Here is a 23,200-nt window from a genome sequence, read left to right on the forward strand (position 1 = left end):
TTTAAGCTTCTCCTTGAGTGATGCTACAGATTGGGATTGCCTCACGGACACCGGAATCTCGTTCCATAACTTAACGGCATGTACAGTAAAGGATTTCTTGTATGTGCGCGTCGTATTGGAAGGAATTGTGAGTGAAAGATTGGTGCTTGATCGAAGGCGATGACCACTACCAGCAGCTAAATAACTAAACCTTTCGGAAAGGTAAGGTGGCGAAGCAGGATTGAATAGAACATTGAAAAGCAATGATAGGACATGCCCATCTCGTCGACGACGATTCGGAAGCCAGCCAAGCTGAGATCGAAACTGGGATACATGATCAAACTTACGTAGACCGAAAATATATCGAATACAAATATTTTGCAATCGCTCGAGTTTGTCCAGTAACTCCTCACTAAGGTCCAAGAAAACAGTATCAGCGTAATCTAACAACGGGAGTAAAAGTGAACAAGCGAGAGTTATTTTGGTTTGAAGAGGAAGGAAATTTTGAGGACGCCTCAGTGAGTGGAGAGACGCAAAAAGTTATTGACGGAGTGACGTATTCTAGGTATTGTAGCGCCACCTATTTATGGTTTTTTGTCGGACACTTTTTGGTATATGGAGTTTCTATTCCTACCTTCCATAGTCTGGCGGACTGTTAATCAGTGGGCCCCTTTGGAACGCGATTCGACTATTGATCCTTATTCTTACACTGATACCTATGTGTTAATTTTTTTAGATATCAAAAAGTGGCGCCATCTAATAGATCGAAGGCCAAAGGTATAGCGACATCGTTTCCAGCGAAGGCGCCGTACATAACCTTTAGGTTGTGCCCGGTAAGATGGCGGCATTTTTTGATATTTAACAAATTTAATACATCAGTGAAAGAATAAGGATCAAAGTCAAATGGCGTTCTGAAAGTGTTGAGAGATGGCAGTAAATTGACGTGGCTAGAGTTTTCTTTGACAATACACCTCCATTACAAATTATCTTTACCTGTACTAACGAAAGTAATTCTAGTTATTTTTTACAACAATAGCACTTAGGTCACTAGGTACATTTACAATGTCAGCTACGGTGAGACCCCCCCCCCCCCCTGGAATTTATGCATCATATCATGTTTCACACTTTTTTTTATAAAACGAACAAATTTTACTGAATTGTAGCGAACCGTCAACGATAAAAGTTAAACTGCAAGTTACCCAGCACAATAATAATAATGAGGCAATCTCTGTTTAATATGATTGATTTCACAAAGAAAAAATTGCTTTACAACTCGATCAATTTTTGAACAATCAATGTCATTTACTACTTTGGTTGCTTTTGTACCTGAGAGGTGAAATTAACATTTTCTGTGCCAAGCGCCCCATTTGCGCCAAATTTGAACAAATCAATGTGTTATTGGCACTGAATGTGTTAAGGAAAATATTATACAAAGTACGAGTAACTAACAACATGAATTGATTTTTAACCTATTTTAAAATATGATATTATATAAGTTAGGATATGTACAACAAAGTTACTTAAATTCTTAACCAAACTTCAGTTCAGTGCCTTCTTAAACTGTGCACATAGTCAGTGTCGGTATCATTTACTTCCGTACACAGTCAAAAAAATCTTCACATGACGCTAACAGGCAATGTCCTGAAATTTCTAAGCGCATAAGTAATGCATTCACTGCTGACTTTTAAATAAGTAACATGCCTAAACCTACCAGTCAAGCTAGCTGACCGAAGGCTGCTTATGCGCTAAATACAACGTGAATATACTAGTAAGCGCGCTAACTAAGAAAATGACGTCGAACCACCTGTGATAGAAATTGAACTGTAAGTCACCTAACACTTGCGTGATGATGATGCGATACTCAGGTGGCATGTTCATTCGCATCAGTAGGACTGACGAACAGAAATACATGCCCATGATTTGTGCGAGTATTAGCACGATGATGTTTGATGACTTCGATGATGATATCGCGTAGAAGAACTGGAAGAGAAATAGATTTTGGTTAGGTTAGGAACATTGAGGGGAATCCAAAACTTTGGATTATTTATATAGGAAAACTGCTTAGAAACCTCTTTTTTGACAAAAATGGGATAATAAAATTGATCGTCGTGGGAAATATAAAAAAATATATGGTGTTATGCCCCCAAAACCACAGAATAAATAATAGTACCTAATCCCAAACCACGGATCACCAGTAGTCTACTCGACAAACTGAAAATGGTGAAAAATAGAGATACTACTCCTAAAAATACGTGTTTAGCATGTATATAAGAACGGCTGCAAGAAGCAAAAAGATATTTATACATATTTTATAACAATGAAGAAGCAAGTTCGTGAAAATTTTGTGAATAAACAATTTCCTAACTTGTTGAAAAATAATCTTTAAGTTTTTTTTCTAACGGTAATAGATTCTCTAGTGTTCAGAATACGCCATAATTTATAAAAAAAAATTGCATAGACAATTAATACCTTTTAAAAATATACAAAGTGACGTACTTGCTTTTGATGCCCATCCCAAAATCACGCGCGGATACCTATTTTTAAGCGTTGAATAAAAAGTACAAATAAATGAGATACAGTTCTGCAAGTATGGAATTTTCAATTGGAAATATCCTCCTCTTATAATATTGAGTTTGATTTCTTAAATATTAATACTTTGTTGAGATATTGAGGAAATAAGAAACATCTACTTTTTCCTCTTTTTTTATTAATAACTTTTGGTGTTTTTCGTATAAAGAAGAAAAAAAGCATATAATCACTACGTTTTAAGAGACGGGACTTCCATACTAGCGAGTGGAATCCGTTTGTTTCACAAATCATTACCAAAATCTACGACAAAGAACTGTCAAGGAACCATAATACCAACATAACATAATCATGAGAACCGGTCTGGCCTACTGGGCAGTAACCCTGCCTATGAAGCCGATGGTCCCAGGTTCAAATCCTGATACGGGCACTTATTTGTGTGATGCGTATTTGTTCCTGAGTCATGTGTGTTTTCTATGTATTTATATGTATATATCGTTGTCTAAGTACGCACAACACATGTCTTATTGAGCTTCCTATGGGATTAAGTCAATTTGTGTAATAATGTCGTATAATATTTTTTATTGATCACAAAAAGAGAGATTAATTTACTTACATTTCAGATTAATATATTAAATCATTACTAGATTAAAAATATATATCAAATAATGACCATTAATGTAAAGATGATAGATAATTTTCCACTGAAAATCTTCGACGAATTAATTTTGTGTCATATTGCATGAAGTTCTCAGGAAATTTCACATATTTAATTTTATTACTTACACTGATATACAAATAAACATACAATTATCGATAGTTTTAGTACATCCCTAGTTCACAACTAAAAATAATATAAAATATCAAATTTTCGATGTGTTTAAAGCAGGCTTTAAAACACCAGGCACTAAAATAAGGTCAAAGGTATCCAATGCAATACGTACCGGTCTTTATCCAAGGGAAATTTCGCCATAAAATTCCTTTTTTCGTGATTTTCTCGAGTGGCTCGCTTGCCACATATTTCACACTTAGTAAACCGTTTTCTCGGTGGCATTGTAACAAAGTCGCTCTTTACTCTGATCACGGTTCGCTATTTTCGATATTTTAACTAAATAATAAAGAAATTGCACGAAATAACCGAACAAAACATTGAAGCCTTCATAACAAACAAAACAATTAGGCTGACAGTTGACTTGATGTAAACTTGACAGAATAAATAGCATTGACGTTTTATTTATCTTCGTTGGCAAAGATTTGCGAAACAAGTTCCATACAAAACTTATTTTGTTCCTAGTTGCGTCAGCCTGGCTAATGCTAAATAAAGGACTCGAATACATTTTTCTAGACATCATTACAAATCCAATGTAGTATCACACGTATTTTTAGGAGTAGTATCTCTATATTTTACCGTTTTCAGTTTGTCGAGAACGTACGTATAGCTATTACCCACGCGGCCGAATACTATCGAGCATACCTTAGTGTAAGGCCTGAGTGGACGCTAGAGTTGGGCGTGCAGCGGGGCGGGGCGTGCGGCGTGCATGTTCAACAAAAGCAAACGTATAGCAGCGGCCTTAGTGCCCGCTGCTCAAATCACTTGTGAGCCCGACGCCACGCTGCACGCCCCGCCGAACCCTCCGCTTCGAGCGTCCACTCAGTCCTCATACTAAGGCGCTCTTCACGCAAAATAGGCGCCAGCCCAATTGTAAAAGTTTACATATTTATGAACTCAACTGTACAATACAATAAGGCACTATTCATCTTGCATAGCGCTGTCTCGCTTACATACTGAAGCGACGTGCGTACCTTAGTGAGAGTGAGCAGCAGGCCGCGTATGCTGGTGAGCACGATGCAGCCGACGAGGATGAAGGACACGTGTTGCGACCAGAAGGCGACATCGATGCTGAGCCCGAGCCAATGGACGACCAGCTCTAGGCCTCGGGTCACTGGGTCTTTCTTACCCACGCGGTCGAAGACTATGTTTATCGTAGACTGAAACAAATGTTAAACCAGTCATATATCTTTGAAATAAAGCTCAAAGGTTATTAAATACTTTTAAATCCTTCAATTTAGTCAATGTATTTTGTGAGCCTACTCGAATCACAGCAACCAGTGCTACATGTATAGATAACATCTTTAGTAACAAGGATGCGATTAGTAAATCTGTTAATAACAACCTAAGTTCTGATCACTGTGGATTAAAAGCGTCTTTCAGCGGGAAAACTGAAGAAATTCCTCTAGATACCATGTGCAGGCCGATTTCCGAAAAGCGCCTAGATTTATTCAATCGTAAAATCACTAAACAATTATGTTGTCTTTCATGTAATCAGGATAACCCTGACTGTTTGAGTTCCGAGTTGTTTAACTGTATTAAAACGGAATTTGATGCCTGTTTCATTCAGAAGAAGGTGAAAGGCAAGGCCAAGACTAAATTTTGCGACTGGGCTACGCCGGATATTCACGAGAAAAGACGCCGACTATACGACTTGTATGATTTAAAAGCAACTGATAAAAGGCCGGAATTTCTGGAGTACGTTAAGAATTTTTCTAAATCTTTTAAGATGATGTGTGTCGCCGCTAAAGCTGATTATTTGTCCAAAAAGATCCTAAGTTCTAGTGATAAAGTTAAAACTGTATGGCAAGTAATCGGCAATGAAACTGGAAAACGTAAGATGAAGGATCCGCACTACACCGTACGAATTGCTGACACTTTAGTAAGTTCTGACCGTGAAGTGGCAGATCATTTTGAGCGGTTTTTCTCGAATATACCGGTAGAAACAACAAAGTCTCTTAATTCATCGCCAGACGTCGCTGAAGAAATTTTGAAGACAAATGTGGCGGAATGTACAGAAATTTTCAAATTTTCGTATGTCACTCCGAACATAGTTCTTAAGACTTTTAGGTCATTAAATATAAAGAAAACAGAAGACCTATGGGGTCTGTCAGTCAAAGTATTACATTCCATTATTGAATCGATTGCACCATACTTAGCTGAGATTTTCAACAGATGCATTGATGCTGGAATTTTTCCAGATATTATGAAACATAGCAAAATTATCCCGTTGTTTAAATCAGGAACAAGAACCGACTCCACAAACTTTAGACCTATTTCAATACTACCGGCATTAAGCAAAGTGTTCGAGAAACTTATTCTAAATCAACTATCGTCACATTTCAACAGAAATAAACTGCTTGATAGCAATCAATTTGGTTTTACCAGAGGTCGATCAACTACTGACGCCGGTGTGGTACTTCTAAAACACATCTTTGACGCTTGGGAAAAAGCTCAAGATGCTATTGGAATTTTCTGTGATCTGTCGAAGGCATTTGATTGCGTTGATCACGAAACTTTAAAGAGAAAATTAAGCCACTATGGGATAAAAGCTAGTGCCCTTGACCTTGTCTCATCGTACCTTTCGAATAGAACTCAGCGAGTAGTTATTAATGGAACTCAATCGGCTGGGTCCCCGGTAGCCCTCGGAGTGCCGCAAGGTTCAATTCTTGGTCCCTTCCTGTTTTTGGTATACATCAATGACCTACCAAAAGTTGTGCAAGAAAGACATGATATAGTGTTGTTTGCAGATGACACTTCCCTTATATTTAAAGTGAACAGAAAGGAAAATAGATTCGAGAGCATTAATGACGCGCTATCTACCGTATTAAACTGGTTTACGGCAAACAATTTGCTTTTGAACGCAAAGAAAACCAAATGCATCAAATTTACGCTACCTAACGTCAAGCAGGTAAATAACAGCAAGATTAAAATAAAAGGTGATACGCTGGAATTTGAAGATCGAACTGTTTTCCTGGGAGTCACTTTAGACTCAAAACTGCAATGGCATGCACATATAGCCACTTTAGCCGGCAAACTTAGTTCAGCAGCCTATGCAGTGAGGAGAATCAGACAGCTAACAAACGTAGAGACGGCCAGGCTGGTTTACTTTAGTTACTTCCATAGTGTTATGTCGTATGGAATTCTGTTGTGGGGAAAAGCGGCAGACATTCAGACAATATTTGTACTGCAAAAGCGAGCTGTACGTTCCATCTATGGACTGGGCGCTCGAGTATCCCTAAGAGAGAAATTTAAAGATGCAAGCATTCTTACCGTTGCATCTCAATACATACTTGAGAATATTATGTATGTTCGGAAAAACATTAACGAATTCAAGCTTAACAGTGATATCCATAACTATAACACTAGAAACAAGCATAAACTTGCTGTGCCCGCCCACCGCCTCCGTAAGGTTAGTACGTCTTTCGTCGGGAACTGTACACGTTTTTATAACAAAGTTCCCACTGATATAGTGAATTTGCCTCTTAACAAATTTAAGTCACACGTTAAGAGCTCTTTGTTAAGTAAGGCGTATTATGCTGTGAATGATTTCATAGATGATAAGGATGCCTTTAAGCCAGTAGCTTGATCTTGATAGTATGATAAAAATGTCAGTAATAGTGTTTTCGTTTTCTTCCTGTGAAATAACCATACTAGCGTCCAGTAGAACTGACACAAGAGAACATCATGTTCTCGTTTGATTGTATTATTTTAGTTTTGGACACTTAGAGACCTTATACAGCTCTAAGATTTTATTTTATTTTAAATTTTATTTTATTTTAAATTTTATTTTATTTTAAATTTCATTTTATTTTAATACCTATTTTAATGATTTGGACACTTAGAGACCTATACATCTCTAAGTCAATTTAAATTTATAATTTAGTTTTATAGGTAGGCACTCCTTATGAATAATATGTAGTCGCGTTTATGTGGCGCTATTCCGTCTTTAATGTAACTTACAAGCACAAATGTTGTATGTCACAATTTTTTTTATTATATTTATATTAGTACAACCCGGCAGCTTGAACATGTCATGCTCGCTTAAAAGTCTTTACTTACGGTGGCGTCGTTGATCGGGTCGCCACTTTCCCGAATGAAGGTTGAGGGAGGCGATGGCTGAGATACACGTCATACTCGTGAACGGGTGCTGTTTGTGGAGACCGGTCTGTTTAAGCTTACGCGGGGTACAGGTTATGTTAAAGTATGTAACTTTACTTTTGAGTGACATTAACGTGAGACACTTCATTCGGTTCTTGTCTGTTTTAATTTTTTTGTCTTTTAATTATTTATATAAGAATTCAAGCCTTGGCGACCCTCTACATCTCTAAGGATAATTTAATATATATTTTTATATTTTATCTCTGACACTTAGAGACTTATACATCTCTAAAGAATTTTAGTATTTTATGGTTTTATTTTTTTATCATAGTTTTTTTTGTGTAATTTGACATTTAGAGACAGTATACATCTCTAATAAAGTATTTATTATTTCATAGATTCGATATTTGTAATTGTTTTTTTTTTTAATTTATTGTTTGTAAAAATGGACATGTAAAAGTGCCCCTGTGGCCTATTTGCTGAATAAATGTTTGATATTTGATATTTGATATAAAATCATTGTGGGAAATGGCGGCTCTGCCTTATAAAGCTTAAAGTTCGCTGTCGTGTCTTTGGTGGTTATATAGATCCGTAGTTGGGCGTTATTGCTAGCAACTGAAGGTATACCTAAAATTCTGAAAACGTCGAACAAATGACACCGATAGTATGACTGGTCATTATTGTCGATCTAGATGTAGATCACATATAAATAACAGGGATGCTTATATTAACGCAAATCGATCACTGTTCACTTCACATGACAGGCGAATTCCTTTGTCTATGTTATTGGTTCAAAGTAAGAATATTTTTCGACTATTTTCTTGGACAAAAAACGTAAGTAGATGTACAGTTGTTTGCAATATTAGCAGTACAATATAATAGCAGTACACTCTACGACGAAGATCGTCTTATAGCAGTTTATTTTTTTCTGGATGACTTGGGTTTAGATGTAAAGCTTTGATTGGAAATAAAAGGAAAGATTCTAAATTAAAATTATAGTACACAATTGTATTTTTTTCGTAGGGTTTTACGTTTTTATAGGAATTTCCTACTTAGTAAAAACAGCCGATTTTCATGATATTTTTTTTTTCTTCCAATATCATTTAAGTAAAGGTTACAGTTAATTTTGAAACAATATCGTAATGCAGAATAATTATATAAAGATACAATATTATTGATCTAAAGTTATAGTTTTCCCTTAATTTACATTTTCTTATGTACTGCTATTATACTGCCGACATATATGTACACAACTGTACATATATGTCGGCGGCCGATCGTAAAATCAGGCAGACCGTAATATTCCTGTGTTATGTTTTGACGGTAGTCACAATAAGCCAATAGATACCTAGTTAGGATAGGTTCGTTAGGTTGCTTCAAATCCCGAAGGGCAAACTGTCAGGGACATATATATGTATCGCTAATCGCTAGCTGTTGTCGTTATCGCTCAAGCAAGTAGCTTTTTTAACAAAAATATCCTGCAGTCTGTCGTCGCAGGAAAGAGCTAGCTATTAAATACTTACAATGAATATCTTCCAAATGCAATAGAGCGAGAAGAAGTAACCGAGGCAGTTAAAATACTTCCCCTGGAAGGTTTTGGACCATTCGGCCTTCTCTCGCGCCGTTCTGGCATCGTGGGCTTCTAAAAACAGCTGCCGACTTAGCTCTTCGAGGGCGGCGATTTCTTGGCGGAGCTGAGTTATGTCTGCAATGATGAGATGAATGACAGATGATCATAAAAAGTTTTGTAATCAAAATACCTAGTTGGTTACTAAGTTCTGTTACTCGATTTGCAACCATGACATAATGTGGTGGATTTGTGAGCTATAATTATATACCACACATAACGCTTATCTCGTCGTATCTATAATGAATTGGGGCCTAAAAGAGAATCGTATCGCAGTAATTGCGTTGCACAAATGTGGCCACCCGCCGAACATGATTTTGAAGCTTGAAAACCTAAAAATCAACAAACAATTTGTTTATCGCACAATTAATAGATACAATAGTACTCAGAGCTTCGATGACCGCAAGAGGTCTGGAAGACCACGCACCGTTCGGACCCCAACTATAATAAAGGCAGTGAAGGCGAGAATTGCAAGAAACCCCGTCCGGAAGCAAAAGTTGTTGGCAATACAGATGTCTGTGAAGAGAAGCTGCCTTAGAAAATGTTATCAATGAAGACCTTGCACTACACGCTTACCGCAGACAAAAAGGTCATTTGCTTAATGGACGATTAAAGACTATGAGGCTAGAGAGAAGTCGCGTGCTATTGAAGCGGTACGCACAAAATGGCCACCGAAAAATACTATTTACAGATTTTTACCATTGAAGATTTTTTTTAATACCACGTCGGTGGCAAACAAGCATACGGCCCGCCTGATGGTAAGCAGTCACCATGTAAGCAGTCAGAATGTTGTAACCGCCAGAATGTGAGAGTCAGAATGGCGGGTGTACCTAAATAAAATCAAATGAAAAGCATACCATATTTTTGTACCTAATTTGTACTATTTAGTACCTCGTTTAAAAAAAATTGTACCTCACGGTACGTAAAGTTATCATCAAAAAACAGGTCACCCGCCATCCTGACAGTCAGAATGGCGGGTGTACTTTATTACGCTATGTTCCCGTGGTTATTAATAAATTTTTGTACCTTTTTTCTACCTTCATATTCAATTATAATATGAGCCATTTTATTTGTGCTTTCCAAGTTTTACTCATTTTATATTTTGCTTGCTATTACAATTTTGCAGGCGTTATAATTTTTCAAATTATCGATTTCATTTTTAAGAAAAAACGCTAAGGTACAATTATTTTTATTACGCCAGGATTTAGTACCTTTAATGTTTAATCTGTTAAGTTCTAATAGCTCAGAAAATCATGTCTTAAAAATGATTTTTCTTAGGAAGATTTCTTTGAATTGGCGCCTAGCCTTTTTTAAGACATGATTTACTGAGTTATTTGAACTTAACAGATTAAACATTAAAGGTACTAAATCCTGGCGTAATAAACATAATTGTACCTTAGCGTTTTTCCTTAAAAATGAAATCGATAATTTGAAAAATTATAACGCCTGCAAAATTGTAATAGCAAGCAAAATATAAAATGAGTAAAACTTGGAAACCAAAAATAAAATGACTCGTATTATAATTGAATATGAAGGTACAAAAATTTGGCTTTTATAGAATCTATCAATAACCACGGGAACATAGCGTAATAAAGTACACCCGCCATTCTGACTGTCAGGATGGCGGGTGACCTGTTTTTTGGTGATAACTTTAAGTACCGTGAGGTACAATTTTTTTTAAAGGAGGTACTAAATAGTACAAATTAGGTACAAAAATATGGTATGGTTTTCATTTAATTTTATTTCGGTACACCCGCCATTCTGACTCTCACGCCAGAATGACAGAGTGTAAGCAAAAAACAGTCAAGAGGCGATTGCGGCTGTTCCGAGAGTGCAACGAGGCCATCATCCCTTTTATGTGATGATTTGGGTGGGTGTGTCATACTCAGGGCTAACACAGGTTCATTTCTGTGAAAAAAGGTGTGAAAACTGGGGCCAAAGTTTACCAGGAAACCGTTCTCGAACCAATAGTGAAGCCCTTAAGCGACACGCTATTTCAAAACCAGCCATGGGTCTTTCAACAGAACTCAGCTCCTGCACATAAGGCAAAAACAACTCCAGCCTGGTTTCGAAGGAACAAAATTGACTTTATTGCCCACGAAGACTGGCCGTTCTCCAGCCCGGACCTTAACTCCCTGGATTATGCCATATGGCAGGTTATTGAGGAGAAAGCCTGTGCTAAACCCCACACAAATCTTGACTCCCTCAAGCGGGCCATATTTAAGACAGCGACGGAATTAGACATGACAATCGTGCGTGCCGCTATTGATGACTGGCCTCGTCGTTTGAGGGCCTGTGTCAAGGCCAGAGGAGGCCATTTTGAATGATATTGTCATATGTAATTCCTGATTTTGTGTACTTCATTTTAATATATAGTTTATTCAACTTTCGTTCGAATATTTTATGTAGATCAAGATTATTGCAGTAACAGAATTTAGTAACCAACTAGGTAGTTCTGAAGTTTTATCCCACGCGTTTAGGATGTACAGCCACGTTTGTGTTAGGGCTTATTAGCACGGTGCGATAACTAGCATGCGAGTTTCATTATGTATACATTAGATTGGTCGGCTGAATTGGATGAAATCACAATCCGAAATCTAAACTCGCATTAGCGCATCGTCTAAATGAGCCCTTAGTCAAATAGTTTTAGTTATTCCCAAAACGTATCAACCGATTCAGTTAGAATTTTCTGTAAAGGATTAGATACGCTAGCGATAGATTGGTTTTCATTCTCTAGATTATGCTGAATTTGGTTAGGGTAATGATATTATCTATAGTCTATAACGGGATGAGGTAACAATATGAAAGTCAGTAATAATAGGGAAATCTCACCGATTTACAGGGTAATTTGTAGGTAATTGGAATAACTAATTTTACCACAACAGCAGGAACAATAAGTGAAAGATGCGTTAGTGCAACTGCAATGATTTACATCACCCTAATGTGAATGTATCGTTAAATTTTATGTTATGTATTCAAATTCAAAACAATAATTGTTTAGGATACAAAATAAGGAAGCCACCAAGCCACGCCATGAGGAGTTTAATAGATTTTGAACCTTATCACAAAGTCATAAGAGTTCAAAATAAGAAAAGTACCTACACCAAATCTCATACACACTAGAAAAGAAAAAATATGTAAAAGCATTTAGACAACTTACTCTCTGAGCTATGACTAAGCGGATTGGCGATGCTGCCAACACTCGACAAAATATTCGTCCAAAATCCCTTGTTCTTATTTGCTTGGTCCAACAAGCCATATTGCTGTCTCCCTCCGACGTTGTTAGCTTCCGCTAGTGCTATCCTTTTCTTTTTAACTAATATCATGTCCATTGTTTGAAGTAATTTCTTCTCTATTGATAGGACATCGGCTTGGGTGACAGGTCTGTACAAAAATGAGGTTTCAATCAATTTTGGTTAAGTACCTAATTAAATTGAACTATGAAAATCACTTTATCAGAATAAGTAACCACTGGTATTATAAATTTAGGGCCACCCGATTTTATTTTACTACATTCTTAACGCGAACGATCTATAGCTTCTCCAGAGCGTCAGCGCCTAGTCAACTCTATGGCTGCTGCTTGATGCAAATTTGGCGCAACTGCATAGCGGCACCATTTTTCACAGCGCCGACGCTCAAAAGACGCTAGTGTGGGGTCTATCTTAGGGTCGGTTGCACCAAACCGTCTGTCACCGTTAAAGCGTTCGCTAAATTTTATTGTATGGCAAGTTTCATACCTTACTGCTGTCTGACGTGGATCAGGCCGCTAAATATCGTTGGTGCAACTGGCCCTTAGTGTGTACACTGTATGTTTATGTAAAGTATCCAGGTTGGCTTGATGCCTTATCCTCCACAAATATTTTTCTTGCCCTCCCTCTCATCTACTTGTATACAAGGGAAGGCTGGTTGCGAAAACATGGCTTAAGACATGGGAAGCGCTTGGCTCAGAAACTTCGACATTACGCAGCAACAAGTGGCTAAACACGAGATAAAAACGCCGGGATGCGGCGCCGACTCGCCATATCAAAGTCGAGCTGTTAGAGATTACTGGCGTTATTCATAAACGCCTTACTGGCCTGAATTAGCTATAAATCGCTTGTCTTTATCTGTCATTTTGACTTATGTATTTGTAAGAAAGGGATAAAACAAAATTTAACTAAATCAGGCCCGTAAAGTAAGTAAATATGTCTAAAAGTGACGATTGGCAGCTCTTGAAAATAATAATACTATAAAACCCAACTGCATAAAAGTGTATTAAATTTTAATTACATTAAGGAGTTACCTTATAAATATAGCCATAGAGGTATATGGATAGTTAACAGCACCAAACCCAGAGAGGAGAGCCATCACAGTCACTCCAATGACGCCTATTCGCGACACACCTTGCTCTATCGAAAATATACCCTGTAATATAACAATACAAATACTTAAGAATAACATTAGATTAATACAAATTCATGGTTGAAATTTGACAGCCAATGTAGATTGCGTTGTATGACTCAATATACATTACTATTATGTGGTCATTTTGGTTGTAAAAAGTTAAAATATTATTATAAACCTTATGGCGCCATGGCGCCATCTACAGCTCTGTCAAATTTGCAAGCAATTTTTTTTCTTAGACTTCACGCTTTTCAAGAATAAATAAAATAAATATCTGAAAGATTTTACAACTTTATAGAGTGAGAGTCAGAATGGCGGGTGTACCTAAATAAAATCAAATGAAAAGCATACCATATTTTTGTACCTAATTTGTACTATTTAGTACCTCGTTTAAAAAAAATTGTACCTCACGGTACGTAAAGTTATGATCAAAAAACAGGTCACCCGCCATCCTGACAGTCAGAATGGCGGGTGTACTTTATTACGCTATGTTCCCGTGGTTATTGATAAATTCTATAAAAGCCAAATTTTTGTACCTTTTTTGTACCTTCATATTCAATTATAATACGAGTCATTTTATTTGTGCTTTCCAAGTTTTACTCATTTTATATTTTGCTTGCTATTACAATTTTGCAGGCGTTATAATTTTTCAAGTTATCGATTTAATTTTTAAGAAAAAACGCTAAGGTACAATTATTTTTATTACGCCAGGATTTAGTACCTTTAATGTTTAATCTGTTAAATTCAAATAACTCAGAAAATCATGTCTTAATTTTTTTTTTTTTAATATATTAAACATTTATTAGTACAATAATATAACCTTATAAACAATTAATAATGTAAACTAAAACTAAAATATGACTAAATTAAATCTAAAATAAAACTAAAATAAATCTAAAAATGGCCCCTGCGGCATAGTACCGAAGACGCTGGCAGCATTTCCTCGCTGGATCGTTAGACTGATGCGTTGAGCGAGGAAGCTGCTGCTGTCTTAAAAATGATTTTTCTTAGGAAGATTTCTTTGAATTAGCGCCTAGCCTTTTTTAACGCTAAGGTACAATTATTTTTATTACGCCAGGATTTAGTACCTTTAATGTTTAATCTGTTAAGTTCTAATAGCTCAGAAAATCATGTCTTAAAAATGATTTTTCTTAGGAAGATTTCTTTGAATTGGCGCCTAGCCTTTTTTAAGACATGATTTACTGAGTTATTTGAACTTAACAGATTAAACATTAAAGGTACTAAATCCTGGCGTAATAAAAATAATTGTAACTTAGCGTTTTTTCTTAAAAATGAAAACGATAATTTGAAAAATTATAACGCCTGCAAAATTGTAATAGAAAGCAAAATATAAAATGAGTAAAACTTGGAAACCAAAAATAAAATGACTCTTATTATAATTGAATATGAAGGTACAAAAATTTGGCTTTTATAGAATTTATCAATAACCACGGGAACATAGCGTAATAAAGTACACCCGCCATTCTGACTGTCAGGATGGCGGGTGACCTGTTTTTTGGTGATAACTTTAAGTACCGGAGGTACAATTTTTTTTAAAGGCGGTACTAAATAGTACAAATTAGGTACAAAAATATGGTATGGTTTTCATTTAATTTTATTTAGGTACACCCGCCATTCTGACTCTCACCTTTATAAATCGTGTCATTCACGAAGAAGCATACCTTGACTTGTATTGTCATGTTATTAAAGGTTAGATTTGACAAATCTGCATGTCATCGTGGATGACACGAGCTTATTAATTCATTTCAGTTTTTCATTTTGCATGTTGGGTCTGATCTCAAAGTGGCTAGGACAAGCAATATGCTAGGAGTAAAAGGGCCTCACCTGTTTTGGACTCAATATAGGAAATGGATCACCAATTTTCCAGAAGAAATAGAGATAGATGAACCACACAAATACTGTTAGTGGCCTTATCATGTTCTGGGACACTGCAACACACATATTTTATTTTTTATTATATTGTATAAGAAAAGAGAAAACAATTGTACTTTTGTTATCAAAGAAAATGTGTGAGATAAATAAATCTAACTGGAATTCCAACAACTATGTATTATCTATACATTAACAACTATTATTTTTTTTAAACAGCAATATCTTGTCTGTGAGACAAGTTCCAAATAATATCTTGTAAAAAAAGATTTATTTATAAGATATAAATATTTTTTGACAAATATGGAGTGATGAAAATGTAATGATGCCACAAACTAATATAATAAAAAGGGAGACCCTAAATCTCCAGCAGAAGCAGCAACATTCTTATATAATATGTTTTTAACATTTTGTACAGGAATTTAATACCAATAATGTACCAATATTAATAGAAAATATAACGCAAAGCTGTGTAGGGCGCCACTAGCCACAAATTATAAACAAACCACCTTGCTGCATTGTCATATTTATTCATTACAAAATATCTGTAAAAACTTGTCAAAAAACTGTTTAAGGCATAGTTTATTTAAGTTACTCTATGGTTTACAGTGCTGCTTCTGGCAGTAGAACATTGCAATATTACTCTCTATTCATTTAGATGTTATGAACTGGATTGAGAGTAATTTACCAAATCTGATGTTGCTGATGCAGAAGTACGCAATGTAAAATGGTAGCAGGGCAATCACCATGAACAGTAAGGAGTACAGTCCTAGGTTCCAGTGAAAGTAGCGGGAACTGAAAACAAAAGATACAATAGTTTCGTTAAAATACAATGCGGCTGATAGTAAGTAAGTAAATAAGTAAAGTTCTTTATTTGTGTTAAATGTGGTTAACAAAAGGTCTTAAATATTATAAAATAAAAAGTATCACACATTTAGTTGAATGCAAAATAAACACATAACTAAAGTTTCTTCCAACATGCAACATGTACACATACTTATATACAATTAAAAATATTTAAGAGCCGAGAGCAAGAAAAAAAAGAAATTAAATCATTATAGTTAGGGAGGCGAGGTAGCTAAATGGCGTAATTCAACGGCGCCGTCGAGACCTATCAAAATCGAAAGATAAAATAATTTCGAAAAGAAAAGCTCGTATGGTAAAAACCATTTTAGCGGTGGGTTTGGCGTGTACGGTTTTTCAAAAATGTTAAAAAAAACATTTACTTGGGCATTCTCGAGCGCGTCAGATATTCATCATTCATAAACATAGAAGGGGCTTTCGACAGGACCAGGTTCAGCAGCATTACAGCAGCAATGGTAAGACATGGCGCGAATGCAGTTACGACAGAATGGATAAACAACATGTTGAGCCAACGAACCATCAAACTCGAGACGGGCGAAACACAACAAGCATTAGTGGCAAAAGGATGCCCCCAAGGAGGAGTCCTATCACCACTACTATGGAACCTGGTGGTGAATGACCTGATCACCACACTAAACAATAATCACTATTACACAATCGGCTATGCTGACGACATAGTGATACTGACGAGCGGCAATCATTCAGGTACCTACGGTATGCGATGTTACCCGCTCTGCACTAGCCATCGTGGAGCGCTGGTGTATTAACAACGAACTCTCAGTCAATCCCAACAAAACTGAGCTGGTTATGTTCACCAACAAACGCAACTTGGGAAACTTCTGCCTTCCCAAACTGTTCGACACTGAACTCCAACTATCTGCGGAGGTAAAGTATTTAGGGGTAATACTTGACAGCAAATTGAATTGGAGTAATCACTTAAACGGCAAAATTGACAAAGCCACAGTCGTATTCTGGCAATGTCGTAGAATGGTGGGTAGAACCTGGGGGCTAACCCCAAAGATAACTCTATGGCTTTACCAGGCAGTCATACGACCAATAATAAGCTACGGTGCAATAGTTTGGTGGCCACGCACCAAACTATCCACAGTTGAAGCTAAACTACAACGACTCCAGAGGTTGGCCTGTTTGGCGACTACGGGCTGCATGACGACAACACCAACCGCGGCCCTGGAAGCTTTACTGGGCCTGCCGCCGCTGCACCTCTTTATACAACAGGAAGCGCTAGCTTCGGCGGTACGTCTCAAAAAATCTAATCTCTGGAGACCACCTAGGGTACCACACACCGAGATCCTCTACGAGGCGATAGGTAAGGAACCGCTAATAGAAGCGGTGACTGACGGGATACCCAGGCAATATGCTGAGATGCAACACCAAGGTAAAACACCAACAGTACTGGTCTAACCTAGGCACGTGCAGGCAGGCGAAGGAGGTCCTCCCGACAATCGACCCCGGTTTGTCGAGGAGGCTGAGACAGCTGAAGAGGCCACAGCTCCGGCTTTTGACTGGAGCCATAACCGGCCACGCCCCACTAAACAAACACCTACTAACCCTACGTGTTACAGATAGCACCCTCTGCAGAGCGTGCATGGAGAAGGAGGAGACAGCCGCCCACGTCATTCTTGAATGCCCAGGGGTGGCAGAATACCGGGCACAATACCTCGGTTCCCCGGGGTCTCTCCCAGAAGTCGTCGGCAACATTAAGGGTCTGCTAGGCTTCCTGGTAGAGTTGGGTTGGCAGGAGTAGTGCCGTCAACCCACCATCACGCAAAATAGGCGCGAATTGCGACGTCGAGTTGCGGAAACCCAGCCCGCGAATACGAATACGAATACATACATGAAACTGTACATGTTAATAATACTTTTGTATACTTTTTCCGAGTCCACGAAAATTGTCGAGAAGCTTTAGAAAAAAAAAAAGAGATATAATAAAAGTCACATAATTTAATCATCGTTATTTCATATCAATTTTTTTTAACACCCTGTTTTCGAGATATACTCAAAAAACCGGGAGTTTGAGTTTTTATGATGCTTCAAGTCAAAAAGTTTTAAGTTTGGACAAAAATGTAAAGAGGTTTTTTGTGTAAAATAAAATTACCTTTTTTGTTTATTTAAACTTTTTTTTTGTAAAATGTATCGTTCGCGACTTATATGCCGCAACGCGTTTTTCGGAAGACGAAATGGCTCCTCCACACTTCCGGTCATGCGGAAACCGGCAGATTTTGTATTTTTAGTAAGTTTTAGATTATATTCTTCAAAATAAAAATAAATTAAATCGCGCTCGAGAATGCCGGATTAACTTTTTTTTTTTACAAGTTCGCGACCCTATAACTCGGCGGCGTCAAGGACTTATCGTCAGATTAGTTAAATTTAGTCTTAAAACACTAAAATCAACCCCCAATATCTTAATCTGACGCGCTCGAGTATTTCAGACTATCAATTTTTTTTACTAATCTGATCGTCTATCCTAGGCGCGCGTCACTACATATAGAGCTAAATACTTTACAAGGTTGTTCTATTAGGTCCAAGGTATCTCTCATATCTTAAACTGCCACGCTCGAGTATTACCGAAAATTCCCCTATTCGCCTCCCTTCCTATTAATAACTTGACTAGTATTAAATCTAAATTTATATAAATTGTAAAAATAAGGCAATAATTAAAACTAAATGTCAGGCAATCTAATAAATATGTCAATTATCATAAATTATTTTTATTAAGGAAATCATTTAATGAATAGTAACATTCTTCAATTAACCTTCTCTTAAGATTTGTATAAAATTTACATCCAACTAAACTAGTAATAGATTTCAGCACTATATTATAAATTTTGCTTAACTATTTGCTACTGACATGCCCATTGTAGGTAATTATTAAGTATACAATGAAACAATTCATCCAGAATGTACTTTCTGTACTTTTATTTTCCATAACAGCTTGAATGACAAATGGTTATTCAACTGAAGACCTAAACAAATAAAATTGGAAAATAATGATTTGTTTACCTTGAATCCAAGTATCCTATGATCTCAAATATGATCAATTCAAACATAGTGCAGCTCAATGCGAAGGTCACTGAAAAAATTAACTGCACCAGCGTATGGTGAACTTCATAATCGCGAAACAATTGTTTCACAAAGAATATCCAACCGCCTACAAAGAACACCGTCTGGAAAACATACTTCTTAACGTTAATAAAAGTACATAATCGATTATATGATATGTCAGAAATTAACTGCACTACGTATTAAGAATAAACTTCCGTAATTACATGTATAAATGACGGAGGAAAGTACGCGTAAAAGCAGAAAAAATGCGTACTTTACAAATGTACATTATTACATAGTTATACCTGAGAAATCAGGATTATCAAAGTGTCTTCGAAGAAAGTCATTTTTCTGCTTTATGTAGGACCCTATACATATACAGCTTATGTGTTTTGTATGATAATTCGTGAAATATTTATACAGATTGCATTGCTATCACTACCCGCTTGCATTCAATCAAATCAAAGTGGAAGTGTTATGTTATGTCAGATCAGATCTGACGTTGACGTATAACTAATCAAACGCCTAATCATTTGATGAAGTGTTATTTTTTCAGCAGTTTTTACATCGGCTTAAACAGTTTATCTACGTTCCATAATACGCTCCTTTTCCCCTAAAACAACACCACCTGAAAAATAGTATGTCTTATCAGTATTATTATCATAAAGTAGTAGAATTCGTTAAATGAATCCTAAGAAATAATTTAATTATATTTATAATACGAGTTGAATAAATTATCCATCACAAAAAATGATAAAATATTTCCCGATATAATTTTATTTGCGTCTAAAGGAAAAATAAAGTATTGTCAAAAGTCAAAATTTTGGCATTTGAGTGCTTGATTTTATTGTTATTGCACTATTGCAATTTGCATTACATTTTTGCCATTTATAAGGCGATTTTTATCGTTTATAATAAATACAATGTAATCAGATCAAAATGCCGCGAATAGCACCTATGAGGATTAGTGTTAGGGATTGTTTTATCTTAGTTTTATTAGTTATTTTTAACACAATACATATTACTGATATGGGTAAGCTTGATAACTATTTGTTTATTGTAATTAATTTTATGTTCTGCTTGTTATTAATAAATAATAATATACTTTTCAGCAAATAGTAATAACATGGAACGTTCAAGCAAAGAAAGTAAATTGAAGGATACCAATGATAAGGGAGTGAGCTTCAGTGAAAATGAAGAGTACTTAAAAAGTTGCTCAGGTAATACGTCCGATTGTTCGACGCTGCAGTACCCATGCATAGAGTGCCACCGGAACAACGACTGTCGATATGGCAGTATGGATAATTACACATGTGATGTCAAGCCCAAAGTATCTTGTAATGTAAGTTTTGTGTTTTTTCTAGTCTTCATATTACAAATATGATCAAAAGATTTATAGTTACAGTAATTGGGTATCAAATAAATGTACTTATGTAAATTAATGAAACCATTTATAAAAATTGCACACACTTTAATCACAATATCGTTGTAAATAAAATTTTATTAAGGAAATAAAAAGGCTACATTATAATAATGTAAATGAATGCGATTTAATGTGTGGTGTAAGTTGTAGTACTTAGACCATACATAGAATTGCAATAAAAAAAAATTAATTACATACAACTTAGCCAGCATTTTAAAATACCAGTTAATGTTTATTGCTTTTCTAAATTATGTGGGTTTTGCTTTTAAAAGTGTGTGTATACTATACTGCAATTAGTGCATTGATGGTTCAATTTCAAGGTAAACTATTTAACACAAAAACAAATTATAAAATAATTAAAATGCTTATTTTTTTGTTTGTTTATTATTTCTGTGCTTATAATTGCAGGGCCCAAAACAATTTAACCGGACTGCAATGTGTCGCTATTGCTACCAAACCGACAAATGGGAACACCGCTGTGAGCAGAAAGCTAACTGCAACTCTCTCGCCTCTCCTCTCAAGTTTTATGCGTAAGTATAAACCTTGTACTTATTTGAATATTGTTGTAATACGGCTATTCTACTTTTTGTTGTACAATACAATACAAATATACTTTATTGCACACCTCAATACAGAAACAGTACAAATATTACAACACATAAAGAAGAGGTAAACAACAGGCGGTCTTATCGCTGAAAAGCGATCTCTTCCAGACAACCTTTAGGTAGCGGAATAAAAAAAAAAAAAAAAAGTTATGTCAGTAGGTGTTCGAGATGCAATAAAAGAAGTCTAGCACAGAATAAACACAAAACTAAACAATATAATTATCATATACAAATATAAATAAAAAAGATATATAAATACATATACATACATATATTAAAATACATATTATATATATATAATAAATGCCAGCCATAAGTATGGAAAAGGAAGCAGATGGTTGTACATAAAGTTTAACACTTTTTTGTAAAATGCATATTTTAGAATACTTGGCCATTACATTCATTTTCTGTTTTGTGATGGAGAAAGAGGCTTAATTAGGCTATCAATCCCGACAGCTTTATTCATTAAATAACTACTGTTAATATTCTTAATCACAGTAACTCAGTGGTCCTTTATTGTCTGTCACCCGATTTGTATTAAAATAAAGCATTTACCACTGTGTTACCATCTTTTTACATTAATCAATATTAATAAATACATTTTGGACATAAAATCCAATTATTTGGTTCAGGTCCAATTTGGGAATATAATTTTTATACATGAATTCCATATCTATCAATTCTGTCATCCTTTTTTCTGCCAATAGATTAATGGCCACATTAAAGTAAAATTACCCTATTATTCTACCCTCTAGTGGAGCATTGCCTAATTTTAAATGATTTATATTTGCCTCATTTTTAAGTATGTTCATAAACATACAAGGATAATGAGTGTGACTTAATGGATGCATAATAACACACCACTACTTTCATGTGATTCTGTACTGGTTTATATTTTAATTCACTATTAGGACAAGTTAAAACAATTTATCTATTTTGTTTCAGGACCAATTGCACAGTCTCTGATGATGTAATCTGCATTGGAAAGAGAAGATTTTTAAAAAAGATTCGCTGTTCATGGACTGGAGGCACTCGCTGGGGTACAGCCCTTATTCTAGCTTTGACTCTTGGAGGGTTTGGAGCAGACCGGTTCTACCTTGGGCACTGGCAGGAGGGTATAGGGAAATTGTTCAGTTTTGGAGGCCTTGGAGTTTGGACTCTGGTTGATGCATTGCTTATTGGCATTCACCACTTAGGGCCAGCTGATGGCTCTGTGTATATTTAGTCATTAAGTATGAATATGTAAGAATCTGTGAAATTGTGTTTAGGGTGTCTGAACTAATAATAATGTTATTTATTACATTACTTAAGTATAGTATCTTTTTGTTTTTTTATCATTAAGTTTAAACTGACATAAGTGTAAAAACTATGATACTTCTAATTCTATTTCAATTTGCCATCATTCTATGATTATAGCATTGTCATATGGGGGTCCAGGCAGGAGGAGAGATTGAAACAGCAGTACAATCAGTTGAATAATGAATATTTATTATAATAATTCGCGGTCTTATATACTATTTACAAATTGACTAGAAAACAGAAAAGTAGGTATCTGAGAATGGTAGAATGTAATCCACCCGCCGAAGTAAATCGTGCCTCTGACGAAAGCGATGGCATGTCTGCTATCCCGCTCTCCAGTGCCGGATACATAAAGTGGGTACTTGAAATTGCAGGAATTCAAGAGTACCCTTCCGTGGAGACACCCTGTCTTCTATCTCGCTCCAAACGTGTCATAAAACTCATAAATATACACGCGCTGCCCGCGCGCGCCTCAGTAGCGTCCGGCCGTCGATGAGAGTGCACGTCCCATAGTCACAAAGTAAAAGTAAAATCATTGTGTAGGGCCTGCTCATAACTTGTTGTATTACCACATTAGTATAGGTCTACCATTTAAGTAAGATGGTTGGTAA

At 36.0% G+C, this 23,200-nt stretch overlaps 2 protein-coding genes across 2 annotated transcripts; one reads left to right on the forward strand and one right to left on the reverse strand.

Moving 5' to 3' along the window:
- Positions 1-239: 239 nt before the first annotated feature.
- Positions 240-19,913, reverse strand: LOC133527596 (Golgi pH regulator). The gene is made up of 9 exons (XM_061864669.1): positions 19,568-19,913; positions 19,221-19,384; positions 16,024-16,130; positions 15,291-15,394; positions 13,345-13,466; positions 12,223-12,446; positions 8,959-9,140; positions 4,309-4,494; positions 240-1,959 (listed from the first exon to the last, which is right to left on the reverse strand). The coding sequence occupies exons 1-9, from the start codon at positions 19,607-19,609 to the stop codon at positions 1,699-1,701; spliced, it is 1,392 nt and encodes a 463-aa protein (XP_061720653.1). The 5' UTR covers positions 19,610-19,913; the 3' UTR covers positions 240-1,698.
- A 179-nt stretch (positions 19,914-20,092) lies between these two features.
- LOC133527620 (TM2 domain-containing protein almondex) lies at positions 20,093-22,608 on the forward strand. Its single transcript, XM_061864698.1, has 4 exons — positions 20,093-20,295; positions 20,375-20,604; positions 21,094-21,215; positions 22,236-22,608. The coding sequence occupies exons 1-4, from the start codon at positions 20,202-20,204 to the stop codon at positions 22,513-22,515; spliced, it is 726 nt and encodes a 241-aa protein (XP_061720682.1). The 5' UTR covers positions 20,093-20,201; the 3' UTR covers positions 22,516-22,608.
- The last annotated feature ends 592 nt before the right edge of the window (positions 22,609-23,200 follow it).

Source organism: Cydia pomonella, chromosome 18, assembly GCF_033807575.1.
Source record: "Cydia pomonella isolate Wapato2018A chromosome 18, ilCydPomo1, whole genome shotgun sequence".
Taxonomy (NCBI): domain Eukaryota; kingdom Metazoa; phylum Arthropoda; class Insecta; order Lepidoptera; family Tortricidae; genus Cydia; species Cydia pomonella.

What these genes read in the sequence shown, in the direction of transcription:
- LOC133527596 (XM_061864669.1), bottom strand. Translation starts at nt 19,609, where the DNA reads ATGACTTTCTTCGAAGACACTTTGATAATCCTGATTTCTCAG. An exon ending in CTATATTGAGTCCAAAACAG is followed by an intron (nt 13,467 to 15,290) that starts GTGAGGCCCTTT and finishes GTTATATTACAG; the next exon opens with GGTATATTTTCGATAGAGCA. An exon ending in TCTATGGCTATATTTATAAG is followed by an intron (nt 12,447 to 13,344) that starts GTAACTCCTTAA and finishes ATTTTTGTACAG; the next exon opens with ACCTGTCACCCAAGCCGATG.
- LOC133527620 (XM_061864698.1), top strand. Translation starts at nt 20,202, where the DNA reads ATGCCGCGAATAGCACCTATGAGGATTAGTGTTAGGGATTGTTTTATC. An exon ending in AGCCCAAAGTATCTTGTAAT is followed by an intron (nt 20,605 to 21,093) that starts GTAAGTTTTGTG and finishes TTATAATTGCAG; the next exon opens with GGCCCAAAACAATTTAACCG. An exon ending in TCTCCTCTCAAGTTTTATGC is followed by an intron (nt 21,216 to 22,235) that starts GTAAGTATAAAC and finishes ATTTTGTTTCAG; the next exon opens with GACCAATTGCACAGTCTCTG.